At 44.4% G+C, this 22,803-nt stretch overlaps 1 protein-coding gene across 1 annotated transcript in view; it reads left to right on the top strand.

The window, feature by feature from the left end:
- EFNA3 (ephrin A3) overlaps positions 1-22,803 on the top strand; it is a 169,036-nt gene that overhangs the window by 140,807 nt on the left and 5,426 nt on the right. The window contains exons 2-4 of the mRNA XM_068252521.1: positions 15,462-15,751; positions 18,970-19,035; positions 21,999-22,076. Of these exons, the coding sequence (XP_068108622.1) occupies positions 15,462-15,751; positions 18,970-19,035; positions 21,999-22,076 (434 nt within the window). The remainder of the gene's footprint in view (positions 1-15,461; positions 15,752-18,969; positions 19,036-21,998; positions 22,077-22,803) is intronic.

Below are 22,803 nucleotides of genomic sequence, written 5' to 3' on the forward strand. Positions count from 1 at the left end.
TAATGCCCATGTTTTCCTATGGCGCCTTTCACACTTAACGCGTTTTAACTGAAATCTTTTTCACAATGCACTGCTATGGAAAAACCGCATACCAGCACACACCAACTGATTAAGTGTAAATGGGCCCTTAGGAATGTGTCCAGCTAGCCCCCAAACTTATAGATAATAAAATGAATAAATAGAGGAACATTACCGAAAGACAGTACGAAAGGTGAGTTAAAAGACAGAAAATAGATCGTGAGATTATTGAATCAACTATGTATTTGTACTTGTAGTGCTGGATGTCTGATTGTACAGTGTTTTGAACTTCTCATGTATCCATGGTCCCCAATATTTGTTTTGTATGATGTACAGCAATATTGAAGATGTTCTATTATAATAACAATAATGTTGTTTGATCAACCTGAGCCTGCAGGTCATCATTACTACTTGCAAATATGGAAAAAACAAAACATCACCAACTGCCATTATCTATAAACACACCCACTATATATGTGTGTGTGTATGCATAATAAAATAAATTAAAAAATATATGTGTATATATATAAAATTTTTACAAAATTCACACACACTGGGAGGTACTGCAGTCTTTATCTGCCTGAAATCTCTGCAGTCGGGCAGGCCCTGCCATCCACCGCTGTAGGGTAATACAGTATAAGCCTCTGCTTATTGAAATTGTTTACATGAATGAGCCACATTATTAGCATACAATTTTTAACGTGCTATTGAGATGCATTGGATGCTAAAAATGGTGCTGCTTGGTTTCCTTTTAGGTCTCGTACACACTATAGATGGAACTCAACCAATGTGGCCATTTTGGCCAAGAATTCAGTAAGGGACTGTACAGCTGTGTGTGTGTGTGTGTGTGTGTGTCTCTCTGTCTGTGTGTGTATACTCGTACCTAAACCTAATGTCCCTCCTGTAGTCCGAAGCCAATTTTAGACAGTAATCTGTGGGAGGGATCCAAAAAATGCTCAGAAGAAACCTGTATAAACTTCTTGTGGATGGTGTCATGACCAAGATTTGAATTTTGGACCCTAGTGCTGCGAGGCTTGAGTGCTGACCTCTATGCCGCCATGCTACAGGGGTGGCAAGCGGTCAGTGCTGACCTCTATGCCTCCATGCTACGGGGGTGGCAAGGGGTGAGTGCTGACCTCTATGCCGCCATGCTATGGGAGTGGCAAGGCGGGAGTGCTGATCTCTATGCCGCCATGCTACGGGGGTGGCAAGCGGTCAGTGCTGGCCTCTATGCCGCCATGCTATGGGAGTGGCAAGGCGGGAGTGCTGACCTCTATGCCGCCATGCTATGGGAGTGGCAAGGCGGGAGTGCTGACCTCTATGCCGCCATGCTATGGGAGTGGCAAGGCGGGAGTGCTGGCCTCTATGCCGCCATGCTATGGGAGTGGCAAGGTGGGAGTGCTGGCCTCTATGCCGCCATGCTATGGGAGTGGCAAGGCGGGAGTGCTGACCTCTATGCCGTCATGCTATGGGAGTGGCAAGGCAGGGGTGCTGACCTCTATGCCGCCATACTATGGGAGTGGCAAGGCGGGAGTGCTGACCTCTATGCCGCCATGCTATGGGAGTGGCAAGGCGGGAGTGCTGACCTCTATGCCGCCATGCTATGGGAGTGGCAAGGCGGGAGTGCTGACCTCTATGCCGCCATGCTATGGGAGTGGCAAGGCGGGAGTGCTGACCTCTATGCCGCCATACTATGGGAGTGGCAAGGCAGGAGTGCTGACCTCTATGCCGCTATGCTATAGGAGTGGCAAGGTGGGAGTGCTGACCTCTATGCCGCCATGCTATGGGGGTGGAAAGGCGTGAGTGCTGACCTCTATGCCGCCATGCTATTGAAGTGGCAAGGCGGGAGTGCTGACCTCTATGCCGCCATGCAATGGGAGTGGCAAGGTGGGAGTGCTGGCCTCTATGCCGCCATGCTATGGGAGTGGCAAGGCGGGAGTGCTGACCTCTATGCCGTCATGCTATGTGAGTGGCAAGGCGGGAGTGCTGACCTCTATGCCGCCACGCTATGGGAGTGGCAAGGTGGGAGTGCTGGCCTCTATGCAGCAGTGCTATGGGAGTGGCAAGGCGGGAGTGCTGACCTCTATGCCGCCATGCTATGGGAGTGGCAAGGCGGGAGTGCTGACCTCTATGCTGCCATGCTGTGGGGTTGGCGGCAGGCTTGTAACTCACAAGAATGCGTCGTCACATAAGCGCAGGCTGTTGTACAAAGCACGGTGAGGACACGGGATGTATTCTTTGTTTGGGGAATAGTTATGGCTTTGCACAGGTGCTGCAGCTCATCTGCAGTGGTTCCTGAGCTGCGGAGAGCACACCGCGCTGCTGATGTAGATGTGACAACTGAGCAGAGCTGACACACCAAAGTATGTCGCCAGCGCTCTCTGGTGTGTGCGCCTCGTCTGTCTAAGTGGCTCCGGGAAGGTTGAAGGAGCTGTCTGCATGTGTGGGGTGCACAGAGCTGCCTCTTAATTAGTATAAATGGGACCAACACGCTAAAAATAATCCTGTGACTGGGAGCAAAGTGCCGGTGACAGCCGTATTTTTATAATGCCTCTTGCCAGCTAAATGGATCCCTCAAGGCACAAACACAACATTAATCTTGACAAACCGTGCCTCTCTGTTACCTGGCTCTTGTCTCTACCCACAACATGTCAGCAGGTCGCGCTTCTGCCCCTCCAGCGTCAGGCTGGCTAAATTCCTGCGCCCCGGGGTACAGCGGCATCCATGTTAAGCCTGCCGCCAGTACATTAGACGTTCTTTTATACAGCATCTACACAAGGGGTACTTTTTCATAGTGGGGCATTGCTAAGTAGACGGGTCATGTGCTTCCACTGGTGGCAACATACAAGGGTGAGATGTGCAATATGTTATTCCTAGCCTGAGTTTTGTCTAGATCTAAAGTTGTCTTAAAGAGAATCTGTATTGTTAAAATCGCACAAAAGTAAACATACCAGTGCGTTAGGGGACATCTCCTATTACCCTCTGTCACAATTTCGCCGCTCCTCGCCGCATTAAAAGTGGTTAAAAACTGTTTTTAAAAGTTTGTTTGTAAACAAACAAAATGGCCACCAAAACAGGAAGTAGGTTGATGTACAGTATGTCCACACATAGAAAATACATCCATACACCAGCAGGCTGTATACAGCCTTCCTTTTGAATCTCAAGAGATCATTTGTGTGTTTCTTTCCCCCCTGAGGGGGGGAGTGCATAGCAGAACCACAACACTAAAGAACTTGGCAGCCTTCCAGACACAGGCTGACAAGTCTGACAGGGGAAAGATACATTGATTTATTACAGAGACTGTGATAGTACAAAGCCAGAACACATTAGAATAGCTTTTGGAACTTGTAGGATGATAAAAAACAGGATGCAATTTTTGTTACAGAGTCTCTTTAAAGAAGAACTTAATTGAGAACCAGAGAAAAATAAATCAATACCGGGTACATTACAAAGTGAGAAGTTAAAAAATAGGAGAGATGAAGAAATGATCGATATTCACCATATTGGTTGATCACTGCACTCGCTGAATAGCAGCGAGTGCAGCGATTGGCCCAATGACGGAGCCTTGGTCTTGCCCATGAGACCATGGGCTGCAGTAGAAAGGTTGCCATACATTTTCCTCCTTACTGCCGCTAGGGATTACTTTTGGGGTAGGGCTTATATTTCAAGCATGCTAGAAATTCCTGCTAGGGCTTACTTTCAGGGGAGGTCTTAATTTCAGGGAAAGAGGGTACATTGCAAAGTGAGAAGTTAAAAAATAGGAGAGATCAAGAAATGACTGATATTTGCCATGTAATATGTTCATGTTGTTTGATCCACAATCAGCCTGCACATGATCTTCTTTACTGCTGGAAGACATGAAAAAAACTAAACCAAACTAAATCTACATACGCACAGCGGTAGATTGGTTGCTTGGCAGTTGGAAACATCTGTTTTTTTTCCACAATGCAACAAGGTTCACAGACAGAAAACAGTCAGGATGACGGTCCTGACATCACACAGTGGGGGGGATTTCACCACAATATCAGCCATACAGACCTCTCTGGTGATGTATTCCAGAACAGGTAAAGGTTTCTCATGAGTGAGGCGGTATCAGCTGCTGATTGGGATGAAGTTCAGTCCTGGGTTACAGTTCCTCTTTAAAGAGGAACGGTAACAACATATGGTGCAGTACAGTTTTCAGAATATCCGTTTTTATGTTACATATCTTGGTTTCAGCATCAGAAACACTTCCTATCGCTATATGTAACCCCACCCAACCAATGGGGCATAACCTAAACTGTTTCCTATGCGGAATTCTCCCCTCATTCTGGGAGACCAGCTATATTTTCTTCTGCTTTAGAACTCTCCGTAAATGAACAGTCCACAAAGATCGTCACTACAAAAGATGTCACCACCAGTGATACATTTTGGAATGTAAATCAGGGAGAGGAAAGATTTTACAATGGGTAAAACACTGACTGAATCATTTATAAATAAATATTGTAAAAAAAAATGACATTACATTATTTTCAGTACAGTTCCTCTTTAAAGTAGATCTGAACCCTTGCACAGGACACAGGGAAAACCGAGAGAGATGCACACTGTGTGTTTTTAGAGAGAACCTAAACCTGTCTTAATTCACCCTCATCTTCAAGTAATCACAAGTGTAATTTGATTTCTCAGCTGTGTCGGCGCAGAACTATGTCAGTCCTCGGCAGACACAGCTACAGTAATATGTAAACACAGGATTTTAACCCTTTGTCTGCGTCCATGAAAGCAGGAAGTAGGCACACTACAGAATTATTGCAGGGTCTGTATCAGCTGTAACAACGAATTGTTTTTCTTTAAAGGTTATTATGCTGTTGCTTATCTCTTAGAGCAGAGAGGAAGTTCTGAGTTCAGGTCCACTTTGAAGGGGAATGGTAACCAAGAATTCAACTTCATCCCAATCAGTAGCGGATACCCCCTTTCCCAGGAGAAATCTATTCCTTTTCTCAAATCATCAGGGGGGTCTGTGTGGCCGATATTGTGGTGACTCCTCCCACAGTGGTCCTGACAGTTCCTGTCTGTGAACCTTGTTGCATTGTGGGAAATAGCGGCTTTTTCCAACTGCCAAGCAGGCAGCGTCTCCCTTTGTGCATAGAACTCTCAGTAATGAACATTCTGTACAAATCACCTGGCAGAACTAAAGCTGTCACCACCAGATCCATTTCAGAATGTAAGGGCTCTTTTCCACTACGAAATGCGATCGCAATCACATTTCAATTTCCACCATGTGATTGCGATTGATCTACTACACTCATTATAGTAAAGCTCAATCGCACCAAAAACGCGGCAGGACGATTACGTTTTGACCAAATTCGCATCGCAATCAGATCGCACTAATGAAAATTGCTGCTGCTGTTTCCATTTGTTCAATGTACCTTGCAATTTGCGGTCAGAATCAAATCGCAGGGTTGTGGAAAAAGGCCCTAAATCAGGGAATGGGAAGATTGAACAGTGAGCAAATACTGACTAATCTATAAATGAATATTGTAAACAATAAGCAATTTTATTAAGGTTGCCATACACTTATAGATTTGCAGCAGATGCAACCATCAGATAGATTTCTGGCAGATGCCGGTCATGTTCAGTCTGACAGGAATCTATCTGATGTGTGCCACACACTAGGAACAGATTTCCCATAGATTTCAGGATGAAATCTATTGGAAATTGATCTGAATGCATTATTGGAGCATTGGATCCAATGCAACTCTATGGGCCATCGATCTGCTTTTCCATCCTGTCAGATAGATCAAATCGATCAAAATCGATCGAATGGGGAATTTGATAGGATCGATTCTATAGAATCGATTAATTGATCAATGGCTGAAATCGACCAGTGTATGGGCCCCTTAAAGGGAACCTAACCTGAGAGGGATATGGAGGTTTCCTATTAAACAATACCAGTTGCTTGGCAGTCCTGCTGCTCTCTCTGGCTGCAGTAGTGGCTGAATCACACACCTGAAACAAGCATGCAGCTAATCCAGTCTGACTTCAGTCAGAGCACCTGATCTGCATGCTTGTTCAGGGGCTGTGGCTAAAAGTATTAGAGACACAGGTTCAGCAGGGGAGTCAGGCAACTGGTATTATTTTAAAAGGAGAAATCCACATCCTTCTCAGTTTAGGTTCCCTTTAAATAGTTTTCTTCACTACAGTTCCTTCAGCCAGTTTATCAGTTAATGTATAAGTTGCTGCACAAGGGGTACTTTTTCATTGCTAAGGAGGTGGTTGATGTTCTTCCACTGATGGCAACAGACAAGGCTAGACAGTCAATGTCAGGCGCAGTATGCTAGGCCTATTCTGAGCTTTGTCTCGATCTAGACACGTCCTAATAAATCCATGCTAAGAAAAGCTCCTGTGACAATGCTGTCTGTGATGCGCGCTGTACTCTGCCATCTTGTTTCTGTAGTCGCTGCCTCATGGTGTTCACCATCTGCTGGTATCCTCTGCAGCCTGAAGCTACTCTGTTATTCTACTTACTGCATCTATCATTTAGCGCCCTTGTTAGTCGCTGCCTCTTCTCTCCGGGGGCTTCTCTCTCATTTCCCCTCAGCCCCCTCATCCTGCTTTACACCAGCGATCTCCTGACTACAGTACATCGAGCTCCTCCCCCTCCACTGTGCGCGGCTGTCTTATGGATCCCAGCCATTTTCATTTGCCTGCGATGGATGCGACTTGTCATCCTAAACTTGTGGATTATGGATGGCGCTGATATTTGGAGTTACAGTTTGGGGACATGTTTTGGGTTTAGCCTCAGGTAAAGTGTTTCAGTTTTGAATTTTACACGGAGTTTACTGCATCTAAAATAATGTAAATCTAGGATAATTATTATTGTTATTTATATAGCACTGACATCTTCTACAGCACTGTACAGAGTCATGTCACTAACTGTCCCTCGGAGGAGCTCACAATCTACTCCCTATCATAGTCATATGTCTATGTATGTATCATAGCCTAGGGCCAATTTTAGGGGGAAGCCAATTAACTTATCTGTATGTTTTTGGGATGTGAGAAAAAACTGGAGTGCCCAGAGGAAACCCACGCAGGCACTGGGAGAACATACAAACTCTAGGCTGATAGTGCCCTGGCTGGGATGCGAACCAGGGACCCAGCGCTGCAAGGCAAGAGTGCTATCCACTACACCACCATGTGCCATCTTATATATCGCCTCTTCTAGTGAGAAAGCTGCAGTAACAAGAAGTGGTATCTGGTTATATCTGTACGTTTATTCAGCCAGCAGATGTGAAATATGAATTTGGATTGTTCTGTTCACCAAATGCTGTGCTGTTGCCATGGGTTCAAGAAAGAACATTTGAAATTATAAGTATATAAACCTCATAGCACTGAAGTGTTAGCCAACCTCAATGGAGGAGTGAGGATATGATTTGAAATGGTAAAAACTATACCTACAAATATAGTAACCTTAAAGTGTAACTGTCGGGCATAAAATCAAAAATCAATTCTTTCTTTTTATCTGGTAAACCAGTAATAGGGATGCTAACCAGGCACTCCAAAAGTTAAAATCACTATTACTTTTTGTATTAATAAATGATCATTCCCCAGTTTAGTTGACTCTTATTTGGTACACAAAAAGGAAGTTGCAGGGCATGCTGGGTTGTCCATTTTTTGCTTCTCTGTTTCCCCTGAGGCTGCATTTCCACTTGTGCGGTGCGAATCGCGAATTCGTGAGTTTATGCGAATTCTCATGTGAATTCGCATGAAAATTAGCATACCCAAACCTCATGCGAATTTCCTATTAAATACATTGTATGCGATTCGCATAGCGGTATGCGATATGCGAATTCTGATGGCTCTGCCATGCGAATTTTTTCTGCACAGAAAAACGCAAAGAAATCCTGACAAGTGGAAACAGTCCCATTCACTTGTATTGCTATGCGAAATTCGCGATAGTGGAAATGAGCCCTCAGACTTAAAGGACTTACGAGGCCTGTTTGCTAAAAAAAAAAAAAGTTAGATACCTGTGTCTGTTTGTGAGGCACGGACGACGCCGTCCGCACCCTCTGTGCTGTTCCGCCGGGACCCCGCCGCACGGCCCGGGCCGGGCTCTCCAGCCTTCACAAAGATGGCCGCGGCTGCGCAGTCCGCATAGCCGCGAGTGCGGATGCGCAGCTCTAAGGCCAACCCCCTGATCCACGTAACAGGCTGTTTCCTGTAGCGTGGATCAGGGGGTTGGCCTTAGAGCTGCGCAGCCGCACTCGCGGCTATGTGGACTGCACAGCTGCGGCCAGCTCCGGCGGCCATGTTTGTGAAGGCTGGAGAGCCCGGGCTGTGCGGTCGGGGGACGTTCGGGGGGATACTGAGCTGCGGGGACCCGGAAGAACGGCACAGGGGGCGCGGACGGCGTCCTCCGTGCCTCACAAATGGACACAGGTATCTAACTAACTTTTTTTTTTTTTTTTTTTTTTTTTTTTTTTTTGCAAACAGGCCTCGTAAGTCCTTTAACTAATGCAGCCTGATTGGCTAAAGCCTCTTTCCCTCTTGTTTTCCCATCCCACACCTCTATTGCTCTCTGATTGTCTAGTATTTCTCATGCTGAGACAATGCACTTTCCATAGTGAAGGGCAGACAAAGCAGGCAAAGGAGAGTAAGGGAGGAAATGACATCGAGATTAGCTTGAAAATAGCCACAGTTAAAATGGGAAATGCTAAGAAGGACTTTCTCTTTTTTTTTACTGTAGAAAAATCACTAAAATCAAAACGTGGACAGTGCAATACATGTGTTATATAAGTAGAACAAGTATTTATCTACTTATATATGTGAAGTTTTTTTTCCTGAGATAGTATGGCTGACTGCTCCACTTTAAGGATTACTACTATTCAATGCACATATACAGGTCTTCATTACCAGGAAGCACCAATTTAAATCTAATAAGATGAATGAACTAGGGCCCCTAATGGGCCCCTCTGGTCCATGGCCCCTCAGCTTCTGCATCCCCTATTGCTACACCACTGTATGGCAGCCTCCATATCCCTCTTAATTCAGGTGTACTTTAGCCAATCAAATGTGCGTTCCCCCAATGTAATTTTTTTGGTGTGGATTTATGCTGAATTGGTGCCTACAGAATAACGCATTAGTAAATAATGTTGTCCTCTATTTTTAGTCCCTTTAGTTGCACTTGAGCTACAGAAGTTGTAGTCCGCACGGAATCTTCTGCGCCTTGCCGCCACCCACCTCTAAGGTCCTTGTACAAGTCACAGGCGGCCGACATCAGACAGTGTTGTGGCCAAGAGTGCCGTCCTGATCTCTGGCAGCCGCCACCTGACATCTGTGCCCGTGTCGGGGTCTGAGGTTCTGGCCTTGTGATGGTTCACCCTGTCGGGAAGAATTATAGGTCCAGCGGGAAGCGTGGGCAGGGTTGTTTCTTGCCTCCTGCTTGCCATATGCTATCACGTATGTTTTGCTGCCCTTCACAAGGGCAGCCCCAACAGTAAATTATACTGCTGACCAAATGACAACTGTGCAAAGAGCGACCTGTTAGAAGACAATGAAGGACAGCGGGTGGACTCTACAGAGAAAGACAGCGAGCTACATATAGAACAGTTACGGTCATCTGAATATAAGGTGGCATAGTGGGCAGCCCAGTGGTGTAGTGGATAGCACTCTCACCTTGCAGTGCTGGGTACATGGTTCAAATCCCAGCTGGGGCACTATCTGCATGGAGTTTGTTTGTTCTTCCCCGGTCTTCAGGCATTTCAGTTTCCTACCAAATCCAAAATCCTCAGTTGGCTTCCCCACAAATTGGCCCTACCATGGACATATGACTATTGTAGGGATTCGGTTGTGAGCTCCTCTGAGGGACAGTTAGTGACATGACTAGGTACTCTGTACAGCGCTGCGGAAGAGGTTGGCTCTATATAAACACTAAATAATAATAATAAAAGCCAGGATATCTTTATAGACCACACAGATCTTTTCATGTGTGTCAGAATCTCTACATACATCAAAGGTCAGCGCAGGTTTAGAAATATTGTGGTGAAGAATTTACCATTCCCTACATATAATGACTTTCTAAACCTGCGCTGACCTTTGATGTATGCCTGACTTCTGAACTTTTGGACATTGTTCTTCTCAGCGGCGGTTCCATTGTCCCTTGGCGCCGATATATTTGCTACTATATATTAGAATCTCTACATAGAGGTCTTACAAGTATCTTCAGCATTTGTGATTGGATCTGTCTTAAGACTTTGGTAGTTTTCATGTATGTCACACACCTCTCAGATCTGCTCATGTATGTCAAGATGTCTCCCAGATCTTCTGCTTATGTATGTCAGGATGTCTCCGCAGACACCTCTCAGATCATGTATGTCAGGATGTCTCCCAGATCTTCTGGTCATGCATGTCAGGATGTCTCACAGAACTTCTGCTCATGTATGTCAGGATGTCTCTCAGATCTTTTGGTAAAAATGCCTCTCAGATCTTCTGGTCATGTATGACATAATGTCTCTCAGATCTTCTGGTCATGTATGACATAATGTCTCTCAGATCTTCTGGTCATGTATGACATAATGTCTCTCAGATCTTCTGCTCATGTATGTCAGGATGTCTCCCAGATCTTCTTTTCTTGTATGTCAGGATTTCTCCCAGATCTTCTGTTTATCTATGTCAGGATCCCTTTTAGATCTTTGGGTCATGTAAGTCAGGATTCCTCTCAGATATTTGGTCACGAATGTCAGGATGCCTCTCAGATCTGCTGTACATGTATGTCAGGATGCCTCTCAGATCTGCTGTACATGTATGTCAGGATGCCTCTCAGATCTGCTGTGTATTTGAAGTACTCTAGGGAGATTTCACAGATCTTCCTTTCATGCGTGTTTGGACCTCTCTGTAGAAGTCATCTTTATAGGTCTCCTCTTCATTTTTGTCAGGATCTCTCTATAGAAACCTCTGAGGTCTCCTCTTCATGTGCATCCGAAGCTCTATATAAAAATCTCCCAGGACGTTTTTTCCTCCAGTTTAGTGTAATTGGAATTGATATCTTTGATGACTGTTTCATCCCCCCGATGCCCTGGCGCAGTGCTGGTGTGGGTTACATGGGAAGCGTGAATAGTACTAAGTGCTTTTGGCCAGCTCGATATTTCCTAATTAATTCTCAGCCTCGAGAGCAGAGATTAGGGAAAAACCCAAATTATAGCTCAGCCGTGCGTGCAGTGTATTGACTGACACTTGTGACTAAGCGTAACCAATCAGCTGCTTTTCATGTTTCAGGAGCCGTGTAAGACGGTCTGAGCCAGTGTTACTCGTACAGATATTTGCGAGCTTCTGTTGCATTTGTAATGTTTAATGCAGTGATGAGCGAGGCTTAGGTTTCCGCACACTAGCGGCATGCGTATCCAAATCAAACAGAGCGCTTCTCACCGACCACGTTGGGCGGCTTTTCTTTTCGTTTTTTAAATATTCCTTTAATTATTTGGAACTGCTTTGTTTTCTGCTATGACCCTTGTCCGTCTTCCAGTGCTGCCTGTACAATTCTTATGGTGACCATACATTCGGCCGATTGATCATCCAATTCGATTATTATAATCAAATTGGATGAAAATCCGTGCCGCCAAGTGCATGCCTGATCGACAGTTGGTCGCATGAATCAGTTGGACATGCTGAAAGATGTTGCGGTCGGTTGGGTGCACTGCGGTAACAGAAAGCTATATCGGGACAAGTGTCGAAATCCCCAACGCTGTCCCTTGGTTGATCTGCCCACACATCGTCTGATGTATGGTCACCTTTGCAGTCCTTTTGTCTGTAGACCTCTCTGTATCTTCCTTTGTGTCTCCTTATTAATGTACCGTTTTCTCTGCTTGCGTTTTTTCACCCTGTGATTTTTCTGGCTGTCAAATACTTCCCTCCGCAACAATAGTCTCTGGCTGCAGCTGCTGAACTCTGGCTCATAAGGAACAGCCAACATCATCTTTTGCAATTCAACACCAGGAAGCCTCATACCATTATACCGCTGTAGTAAATTTTAACAACATATCAAATGATTTGATTTCATGAGCAAGAGAGTGCGTACATTTGCATAAATCAGAATCAACGCAGAATTATTTCCCTCTCATTGACCATCTCTATTAGTGACACGGCTACACATCAGGCTTTATACTTTCAGCATAGATGTTATTTAGTATATATAAGAGATTCCTGTGTACACATCATATATACAGTCACAATCAGATGTGTATATCTGACTTTAAAAATACGGGTACTGCTTTATTGAAGCAACACAAGTAGCTAATTTTGATTGGTTTATTTCATTTTTGTGGACTGAGCACAGCTATTTCTGTATATATACTGTATATATACTTTATTTTTAATGACTATTATCTGAGAAATAGAACATTTTATCATATTTTTTATTTTGATTACAGTTACAAATTCATTAGGAGTCGGAGTCGGTGCATTTTTTTCCGACTCCGATACCAGGCACCCAAAATTGCTCCGACTCCGGCTTTACAGACCTGTATAAGTCGACCCCTATACTTTTATGAAGTGAATCAGACCTACATGTTTAGACTTATACTTGAGTGTATACAGCAGGGCTGTGGAGTCGGAGTCGTGGAGTCGGGCAATTTTGGGTGCCTGGAGTCGGAGTCGGGAAAAAATGCACCGACTCCGACTCCTAATGAATTTGTAACTGTAATTAAAATAGAAAATATGATAAAATGTTCTATTTCTCAGATAATAGTCATTAAAAATAATGTATATATACAGTATATATACAGTAATAGCTGTTCTTAGTCCACAAAAATGAAATAAACCAATCAAAATTAGTTACTTGTGCTGCTTCAATAAAGCAGTCCCCGTATTTTTAAGGTCAGATACATATCTGATTGTGACTGTATATATGATGTGTACACAGGAATCTCTTATATATACTAAATACCATCTATGCTGTAAGGGCTCTTTCACACTACAGGCAGCGGTGAAAGGCTAAAACGCTGCGTTTTGGCTGCAGGCGTTTTCAAGGCGTTTTAACGCCTATACATTACAATCAATTGTAATGAGAAACGCCGCGGTAGGCCCAGAAAAAGCGCCTGGGAGCGTTGAAACGCAACGCTCCAAAACGCGGCGTTTAGTGTGAATGGTAAAATGAAAGTCTATGGACTTTCTTTTACCTAGGAAAACGCCAACTTCGGCCGTGGCGTTAAAACGCCGAAAAAGCCCTCTGGTGTGAAAGGGCCCTAAGAATAAAGCCTGATGTGTAGCTGTGTCACTAATAGAGATGGTCAATGAGATGGAAATAATTCTGCATTGATGCTGATTTATGCAAATGTATGCACTCCCTTTGCTGATGAAATCAAATAATTTGATATGTTGTTAAAATTTGGTTTGGTGACTACAAATTAAAGGGTACCTGAGACGGATGAAAAGTAAAGTTTTATACATACCTAGGGCTTCCTCTAGCCCCCTTCAGGCTAATCAGTCCCTCGCTGTCCTCCACCACCCGGATCTTCTGCTATGAGTCCTGGTAATTCAGCCAGTCAGCGCTGTCCGGGCCCGCATGCCGCTCCCACAGCCAGGAGCGTTCTGCACCTGCGCAATAGTGCTGCACAGGTGCAGTAAGCTCCTGGCGGCGGAGTGTGTGCATGCGCACTACGCACGACTGGCTCAAGTATCTGGACTCATAGCAGAAGATCCAGGTGGTGGAGGAGGACAACGAGGGACTGATTTTCCTGAAGGCGGCTGGAGGAAGCCCCAGGTATGTACAAAACCTTAATTTCATCTGTCTCAGGTTTACTTTGTTACACAGTAGTACTATACTCTACATATGCACTCCCCACAGAGCTGCAGGGAATCCACTGAGAATGCTGAGCACATTGAACATTGTTGTCTGTTTACAATCTCCTCATTCCCCTGCAGAGTACCTGCACATCTTTCTTACATGTACCCACACTTACATTGCCTAGGGCCTGATAGATGTTCTTTGTTCCGGTTTGTACCTTTTACAAGTACTCTTACCAAGGACTAGTTTTAGTCTAAAGGGAATAAATATAGTAGTCTACATATCCTTCTCACTTCAGCTGTCTTGTAAAATTCCTAAACTTTGGCAGTTAAGAGACGAATTTCATGTTACATACTTTTAATCAACAAAATTGTAATATGCAAATTAGAGGAGTCGGAGTCGAGGAGTCGGAGTCGGTGGAATCCTAAACTGAGGAGTCGTAGTCGGTGGATTTTTGGACCGACTCCACAGCCCTGGTATACAGTACTTGGCCAAGTCCCTTGAAGTTTACTATATGGATATTTTTTGTATGGAGAACTTTATTGACCAAAGATGTGAAGCAGGAGATTTCGGCATTCGATGCTCAGTGCCGAAAATAGGGGCCGCCGTAGAAGTAATGTTATACTGCGTGGGGAGCGTAAGGGTAAATAAGGGTTGCAATGACTTTGAGGGGGAATAGTATATTACGCCACTGGGGATTTGAGCGGGAGCAGGGGGAGCTGTCATCCTGCACCCAGCTCACCAGTGGCGCACTAATTCGTACGCCAAAGAAGATGCTTAATATTGTGCCTACCCTGCATGTGATGTCATAATGTAGGAATGCTATTAAGGCTACACTGACTTTTTTTTTTTAGAATTGTTGGAACATTCCTGTTCCTGCACTACTTGCAGAAATGGTCAGTTCTCCTAGAATTTTTCCTTCTTTTGTAAACATTCAAGGACCGATGTGATAAAGTGATACATTTGTAAAATATAAGGTTTTTACTACTTTAGCTCCTGAGAATCAGGTGATCGGGTCTCCTTCCTGCTTTTTGTGCAGGCTGATCGTGACCAGCCAATAAGAGAACTTCATGTCGATGACCTGATAAACTGATTATTCTCCTACATGAATTTCCCTTGGAGCAGATATTTGCAGAATCCGTTGTCTTCTCTCTCTGTTCCTGTGCCTCTTGCAACATCAGGTGTCACTACTAATGGACAATGGAATGCAAAGAGTTCTGAGTTGATGCAAGATTTTAAGCTACATACATTTGCACAATCGAGTTCGACCTTAGCAGGATTGGTCCATTTCCAAGCCTCCTACATCTCCATACAGATTTTGCACAATCCTCCATCCACTCAGAACTATTTGCATCTCATTGTAGTTTTGACCTGTGTCTCCGAAACAACCCCCACACTTATGGTGTCAGCAAGCATACTTTAGGTAGAAGATCAGAGAAACTGATTCTGACAAGTGTGAAGTTTTGGAATGGTTTATTTTTTTTTTAACCAAAATCAGTTTGTTGAACATCAAATTATAAAGTTACAACAGTACTGTTGTAACTTTATAAATTGGAGGTTTTTTTTATAGAACTGGTTATAGGTTTTTTTTTTTTGTGTTTTTTTAATCTTTTTTGAAGGGGTGGGTCTTTTTAAGTAATGGTTCCTCAAACACCTGACTGATGACACCTTTATCTTTTTGTTTCAGCTTGCGGCGAGATGGCTACACAGTCCAAGTGAACGTCAACGATTATCTGGATATCTACTGTCCACATTACAATGAGACTATTGCCGACCATAGGATGGAGCAATACATTCTGTATATGGTGAACTATGAGGGCTATCGTACCTGCGACATCAGCCAGGGCTCCAAACGCTGGGAATGTAACCGCCCTCACTCGCCCCACAGCCCCATCAAATTTTCCGAGAAGTTTCAGCGCTACAGCGCTTTCTCTCTAGGCTACGAGTTCCACGCTGGCCAAGAATACTACTACATCTGTGAGTACAAATCTCTTCTGAATGTGCTTACATTGCTTCATGTATCTGTTTATGCAACTGTACATCTAAATCAGGATTCTAGTACTGATACAATCTCATTAGGCTAAAGGTGCCCATTAACTGTACCATTTTTTTCACCAAATGCAATCGTTCGATGCGATTGTATAGAAAATTTGCCGGTTATGAAGGCAATCAAGTCTTGATTCTTTGCTCGATTGCTAAATAGGATATACTCGATCCGAAAGTTGGATTTTATGATTGAATTTGAAGAAAAAAATTGTTCAGTAAATGTGAGCAATTGATAATTGCCTTCCGATTAGTTACAATCATTCAAATCACATCGAAAGGTTTAGGGAAAAAAATGTACTATGAATGGGTGCCTTAAGTTTACACAGCACGTGGTAACTGACCTATTTCCACAAAAGACAAACGGACACGTCCTGCGTTAACCATAGGATCCGTTGACATATGACTATGTCCAGAGTCGGGACAAGATCCTCCAGCACCTAAGGCTGAGACACCAAAGTGCTACCCCCCATCCCTCCCACCCCAGCAGTCACACACTGATTGCTATTGGAATAAGATTCGCCGCAGGGCCCCCAACACCTTAATCTCTAGTTATCTGGCTTGCAGTCACTACCATGTATCCCCTATTCTTATTTCTCTCTGCTTCAAACACAATAGGGGAATGATAGCTGAGTGCGTTGTGCGCCCCCTCCTACACTGCGCCCTGAGGCTGGAGCCTCTCTCGCCTCTGCCTCTGCACGGCCCTGACTAAGTCCGTTGCTTTGATGGAACACAAAGGGCTCTATTCTCAAAGAGGCCAAATCACCGCAAAATATTACTGCAAAATTACCGCCAGTGGTAATCTCCGCATTTTTTCTGCATTCACTAAAATTTTCTGCATGTTTTCCGCATGCGGTAAAAAGAGTGCGGAAACGGCAATTAAACGTGCGGTAAACGTGCAGTAAAAAGGTTGCATGAAAAGTAGTTTAAAAAAAAAAATTCAAAGTCCACCAAGCACAGCACTTAAGCCTCCAGACATTAAAATCAATGGGATGCGAAATATATCACCTACTACTTGTAGGTGATAAAAAATCGGTAATTAACGCTGAAATAATGCGCCTGAAATATTTTGTGAATGTGGTTTTTTTGGCGAAAATACCGACTTTTGCGGAACTTTTTCCGCATTACTACCGCACATTTACCGCATGCGGAAATAACATGCGGAAAATTTTGTGAATCTCAACATGGCGATGTTTTGGTCGCAAATTTCCCACACTGACTTTACCGCATGCGGGAAGTCATTGAGAATAGAGCCCAAAGTCACGGTTGTCACATCCTTTGTAGACACGGCAGGAACCATTGATCTAAGAAGTGTTATACCTGACACCAAAGGATGTGGATGGACACAGCAGACCATACATTGGATCCACTGTGTCCATTAGGGCTCAGTCACACTGGGCAACATATGCACGAACATGATTTTGTGCATTTAACGATCTAAAACGCATACGTTAGGGGCAACATTCCATTGGAAAAAAAGAATGGATTCTGCACTAGGATGTTCCCGGCCGCGTTCTAACGCAGTGTGCGAGAACGCACACTGTAGTGTGAATGATGGCATGAAAATCTGGCTACTTGCGTTACGGACACTGTGCGGTGCGTCATGACGAATGAGCCCTTATCGTTGGGAACCTTGGCAACTGTAATTCCAGCTTTGACAGGAGCGTCCTTGGAAAAGATGTTCAAAAGAGAAAAGGAAAGATTGAGAGCCCAGAATAGTGTAGTAGGTCAAATATAATGGATGATAACGCCCATATTGTGGCTGAAGATCAGCATGAATATTAATTAGGAAGTCTGCAAAGGAGACTTTCTTTTAGTACAGTAGAAGAAAGAAGTTTTGAATCAGGATGATACCATTTACTGGCTAACTTAGAAGAAAAGGAGTAAGCTTTCGACGATAAAGCCTTCCTCAGACTTAAGGTGGACGTTCAAAGGAGATACATTGTTCTGCAAGCATAAATAAAAAAGTCAGAGCAATGCATCTCCTTTGACTGTCCATTGTATATAAGCTGTGTGTTCTAAATTATGTCAGTATGCAGGAATTAAGTCTGAGGAAGGCTTCATCGCCAAAAGCTTACTAGCCTTTCTTTAACCTCCTTGGCGGTAATGACGAGCTCAGCTCGTCCATTACCGCCGGAGGGCGCCGCTCAGGCCCGCTGAGCTGATTTTGGCAATTTAAAAAAAAAAAACGCAGCAAGCACTTTATAATCACCAAAATTTTTAATTTTAAATGTTAGCATACAGTCATTGAAAGTATAATAACCTTGGGGGAGCCATGGAACCCAGCCATTAAGCACAGCAGAGCCCACAAACAGCCTAAGAAGTTGGCCTTCACCACTGAGTACTGCGGCGATTTGTGGGGGTTGGGTGAGTTTTGGATAACCGGGAATCTACTGTATCGACATGATTGACTCCTCATTATAGTCATACTTTCTGTCCCGATAATACTGTGATAATCTGAGGCAAAATGAACATAAAACGGATGTACAGACTGAAGGGCCGGTTCTCGCTTGTGTCTGCCGGCGTCTGTGCGCGTTGTTTCCCGCCAGGATCCATCGGAATGGAATCGTTCATCTCAATGCGTTTACCATTGATTGCACAATCGCCAAGGTCAATCGAATTTTCCAAGATACTGCATGTCGCTTCTGGCGTGGGCTGAATTCGTGCTTCCGTATCCCCCTAGGGGCTCAAAACACGGCAATGAACTGGCGGGAAATAATGCCAAATGCTTTTCTGCTCGGTAGCATCAAGGCCTTGGACAGCGGCAAAACGAGCAGCCGGCTGTGAAATCCGGCCTTAAAGATGATCACTAAGATGTTAAATTATTCTGACTAATTTACAACTTGAAATTGGCCCAATCAAAAAAGCACTTCCTGCTAATTTTGATTGGCCCATTTCCAAAGCTGAATGTAATTTTCATGCAAGCCCAAACTCTCTCTAGCATCTCATTGTGCGTCTGTAGTCTGGACCTGTCGTTCCTATGTCGCAGTGTTACTGGAGGGGGGTGAGGTAAGTATTACTGCCTTGGATTAGTGTTTGTTGCATGTTTAGCTCATTTAGCAGGCAGCTTTTCCAGGCTTGTTGTTTTTTTTCGAGGTTTTGGATCTGGCCAATTACAAGTAGCGCTGACTGATCTTTCTCGTCTCTTCCAGCACAACCCACTCACAACCATCGGCGCTCCTGTCTGAAGATGAAAGTGTTTGTGTGCTGCGCCAACAGTGAGTATAACGCAGCTACCCCTTCCTTCTCTCCAGCAGACTCCCAATTATCATTCCACCGCAGCCTACACAGCAGCATAACACGTCCGGTACTCGGGAATACAACCCTCGCACAGAACTAACCAGCAGCACTGAAAGGACAGGAATTGGGTGGGAGAAATTCAGGCTAAATCTCTATTCAAAGGTCTCTGAATTTTTTACAGTACATTAAAGGACACCTGAAAAGAGAGGAGGTATAGAGGCTGCCATATAGATTTTAGTTCTGGTCCAGTTCTATATAATGCCTGAAGAAGAAACTTAAAGGGTACCTGAGATGACTTAAAATAATCACTCCAAAACCTTTGGAGCAAGACATTTCTGTCATGCTGCTCCTACCCTTTCAGGCTGATCAGTCCCTTGCCTGCTCACTACCCGTCGACTGGCTGAATTACGGGGACCCATAGCGAAGGGTCCAGGCGGAGGAGGATTGAGAGGGACCAATCAGCCTAAAAGGGTAGGAGCAGCATGACAGAAGGGTCTTGATCCAAAGCTTTTGGGGTGGTCAAGTTATTAGATCTTGTTGATATGTGGGATGCAGTTGCAACAAATCCTTTGGGCATCCGGCGCCTAAAATGCATATAGATTTGAATGTTGTTAGGCCAATTTATGGAGTAGCACGCTTCCAAATTGAAACACATCGCTTAGGCCACTGTATTGAATATTATGATCAGCGGACGAGAAGCAAGTTCCATCAGGCACTGCAGTAGATTCAAATTTATTCAATATCCAAGCATAGTGTGAACCACAACATGTGGACTTTCTGTAAGGCGGTGCTTCTTCCGAGGCTGATCCAGCCTCTGAAGAAGCGCCGCTGTGGGAAACGGCCATTAGGCTACCCGCTTTTGCCCTGCACCCACCGCCACCCACCTATGATATGGCAGTGGTGAAACACAAACGAAAATGCACCCGACCACCGGGAGCCCAATCTGGTGTAATATCGCCTTATTGGATTTAGGGTGAAGTAATTTCGGTGAAAATATACTTACAAGTCTGGGTTGCTCCAGAGGCAACCACTCATTCGAGCAGATGGGGAAATACCGTCCCCACTCGGTCTTTTCTTGTCAGATGTCGGTCGCAACTCCAAATGAAAAAATATTCGACTCACTATACAAGTGGGGCGAATAGACCCTACTAGGTAGGGTGCAAGTATCAGTGGATAAGATAGGAGGCGCCCAATTAGAAATTTTGTATAAATTGTATCAGAGCTTGTATCTAACGACACGTGCTCTTAGTAATGAAAACATTGATTCGTAATAGAATAAAAATATCTTTTCATTTATTATATGCAATCAGCACTGTGACAACGCGTTTCTCGGCGTGAAGCCGCTTCCTCAGCATTCTGTAGCTGGACACAGAATGCTGAAAGATCTCATTTCCCTGGCCCCACCTACTTCCGGCCTTTCTGCTTCAGCCTCACAGGAACTGCCGATCCAACCCGCTACCACCAGCGAAGACGCACGTACTTGACCTGAGGAAGCGGCTTCACGCCGAGAAACGCGTTGTCACAGTGCTGATTGCATATAATAAATGAAAAGATATTTTTATTCTATTACGAATCAATGTTTTCATTACTAAGAGCACGTGTCGTTAGATACAAGCTCTGATACAATTTATACAAAATTTCTAATTGGGCGCCTCCTATCTTATCCTATGATATGGCAGGACATCTATCTTATCCAGAAATACCAACTCTTGTCAACTATTGCACAAGTTGTTTGCCTGTGACTTATGCACCTACTTTTGCATACAGAAAGTCCACATGTTGTGGTTAACCCTATGCTTGGATATTGAATACATTTGTATCTACTGCAGTGCCTGATGGAACTTGTTTCTTCTCTGCTGTTCCATGTCGTGCATCTTTTGCTTAGTGAAAATCAATGCGTACGCAGTAATCATAATTGAGGTGGTAGTTTGATGACTTGACCCTCCTGCCTCCACATTTACATTTCTGCTCTGCTTACAGAGGGACTGTAATCCTTGTATTGCCAGCTAATTGTATTCTCCCTGAATTGTATTGAATACAATTCAGCCAGCTAAGGCCGGGTTTCCACTGCTGCGAATCCCGGCCGATTCCCCGTCCACGAATTCGGATGGATTACAGCAGCCTACAGAAGTCTATGAGAGCCATCCGAATTCGTGGCCGAGGAAAAATCTGAGGCCCTGCAGCATAATTTCGTCCGTAGCTGTCCGAATCCCATAGCCGTGCATAGCGCGGCTAGAGGGATTCGGCTGCGAGAGGCAGCAGTTGTGCCGGCATCGCGTCTCGCAAGACGCATGCCGCCGCACAAATGGAAACGTAGCCTAAGCCATTATAAAAAAAACAATAGCTGGTGGAGTTGCTTAGTAATTCCCAGTAAGATGCAGAGCTCTCCATGTGTAGTGGCAGCACGGTGACATAGTGGTTAGCGCTCTCGCCTTGCAGCGCTGGGTTCCCGGTTCGAATCCCAGCCAGGTCAACTTCTGCAAGGAGTTTGTATGTTCTCCCCGTGTCTGCGTGGATTTCCTCAGGGCACTCTGGTTTCCTCCCACATCCCAAAAACATACAGATAAGTTAATTGGCTTAAAAAAAAAATTGGCCCTAGACTATGATACATGCACTACATAATACATACATAGACATATGACTATGGTAGGGATTAGATTGTGAGCTCCACTGAGGGACAATATACTCTGTACAGCGCTACGTAATAAGTCGGCGCTATATAAATACTTAAATAAGTAATAAATAAATAAAATAGTGCACTTTTCATATGTATTCCATTTCAGAAATATAATCCGTTCATCTTTCTGCACAAAGTACTGACGCTAAGAAGAGATGTCGTTATCAGTTATACATGTTATGGGGTATTGCTGTGTTTGGGGAGGGAGTACAGAAATGTCGGGGTGCTCAGTGATTTTTTGTGACTGTCCTCTCTCTTGTTCAGCTGCTCATTCTGGTGAAAAGCAATCCCCGACGCTGCCGCAGTTCACGATAGGACCTGATGTAAAGATCGAGGATCTAGGTAAAGTGTGCGCGAGTGAAATATGTGGTGTCTGACGCCCTCTAGAGGCCAGTCTGGGAATTACCTCTCCCTCATAAATCAAATGTTTCATTCTTGAATGGCTTTGTGGTTGTAAACATGACACTGAGTGAAGTGTGACATTCATGTCATTAATTGGAAATTTCCAGCCTAATGATATTTCATTCAGCTCTGAAGTGTTGGGTAGTAGAGTTCTCTACCTGTAAATTACTACTGCTCTGTGTCTGCAGTAGAAGGGAACTCAGTGCTAATCCATACAGGGAAAAGGGAGCCCAGTGCTGCCCCCTACAGGTAGCTATATTACTGTCCTTCTTGGTAATATGTCTGCTGCCTGGGTGCGCAATGCTGCCCCCTACAGTTAGCAATATTACTGTTGTTCTAGGTAATACGGTTTGCTGCCTGGGAGGGGAGTGCTGCCCCTGCAGTAGACCAGAAAACGGTATATGATGTTTCAAGGGGGCTCGAGGCCATTGCTGCCCCCTACTGGTGACTGATCTAAAGTTATTCTGCATAATGCCTTCGAAGGAGGGAGATCAGTTGTGCCTTCCACAGCCAGCAAGATTACTGTTTTTCTCTATTGTCTGTAAATGAGGGACAAGGCCAGTACTGCCCCCTATAGGCCATACAGTACTGCCGTGTGATGTATCAAGAGGAGGGGAAGCCAGTAAACCCACTACAGGCGAATAGATTACTATTCTGTATAATGTCT

The sequence above is a fragment of the Hyperolius riggenbachi genome, chromosome 9, assembly GCF_040937935.1.
Source record: "Hyperolius riggenbachi isolate aHypRig1 chromosome 9, aHypRig1.pri, whole genome shotgun sequence".
Classification (NCBI taxonomy): Eukaryota; Metazoa; Chordata; class Amphibia; order Anura; family Hyperoliidae; genus Hyperolius; species Hyperolius riggenbachi.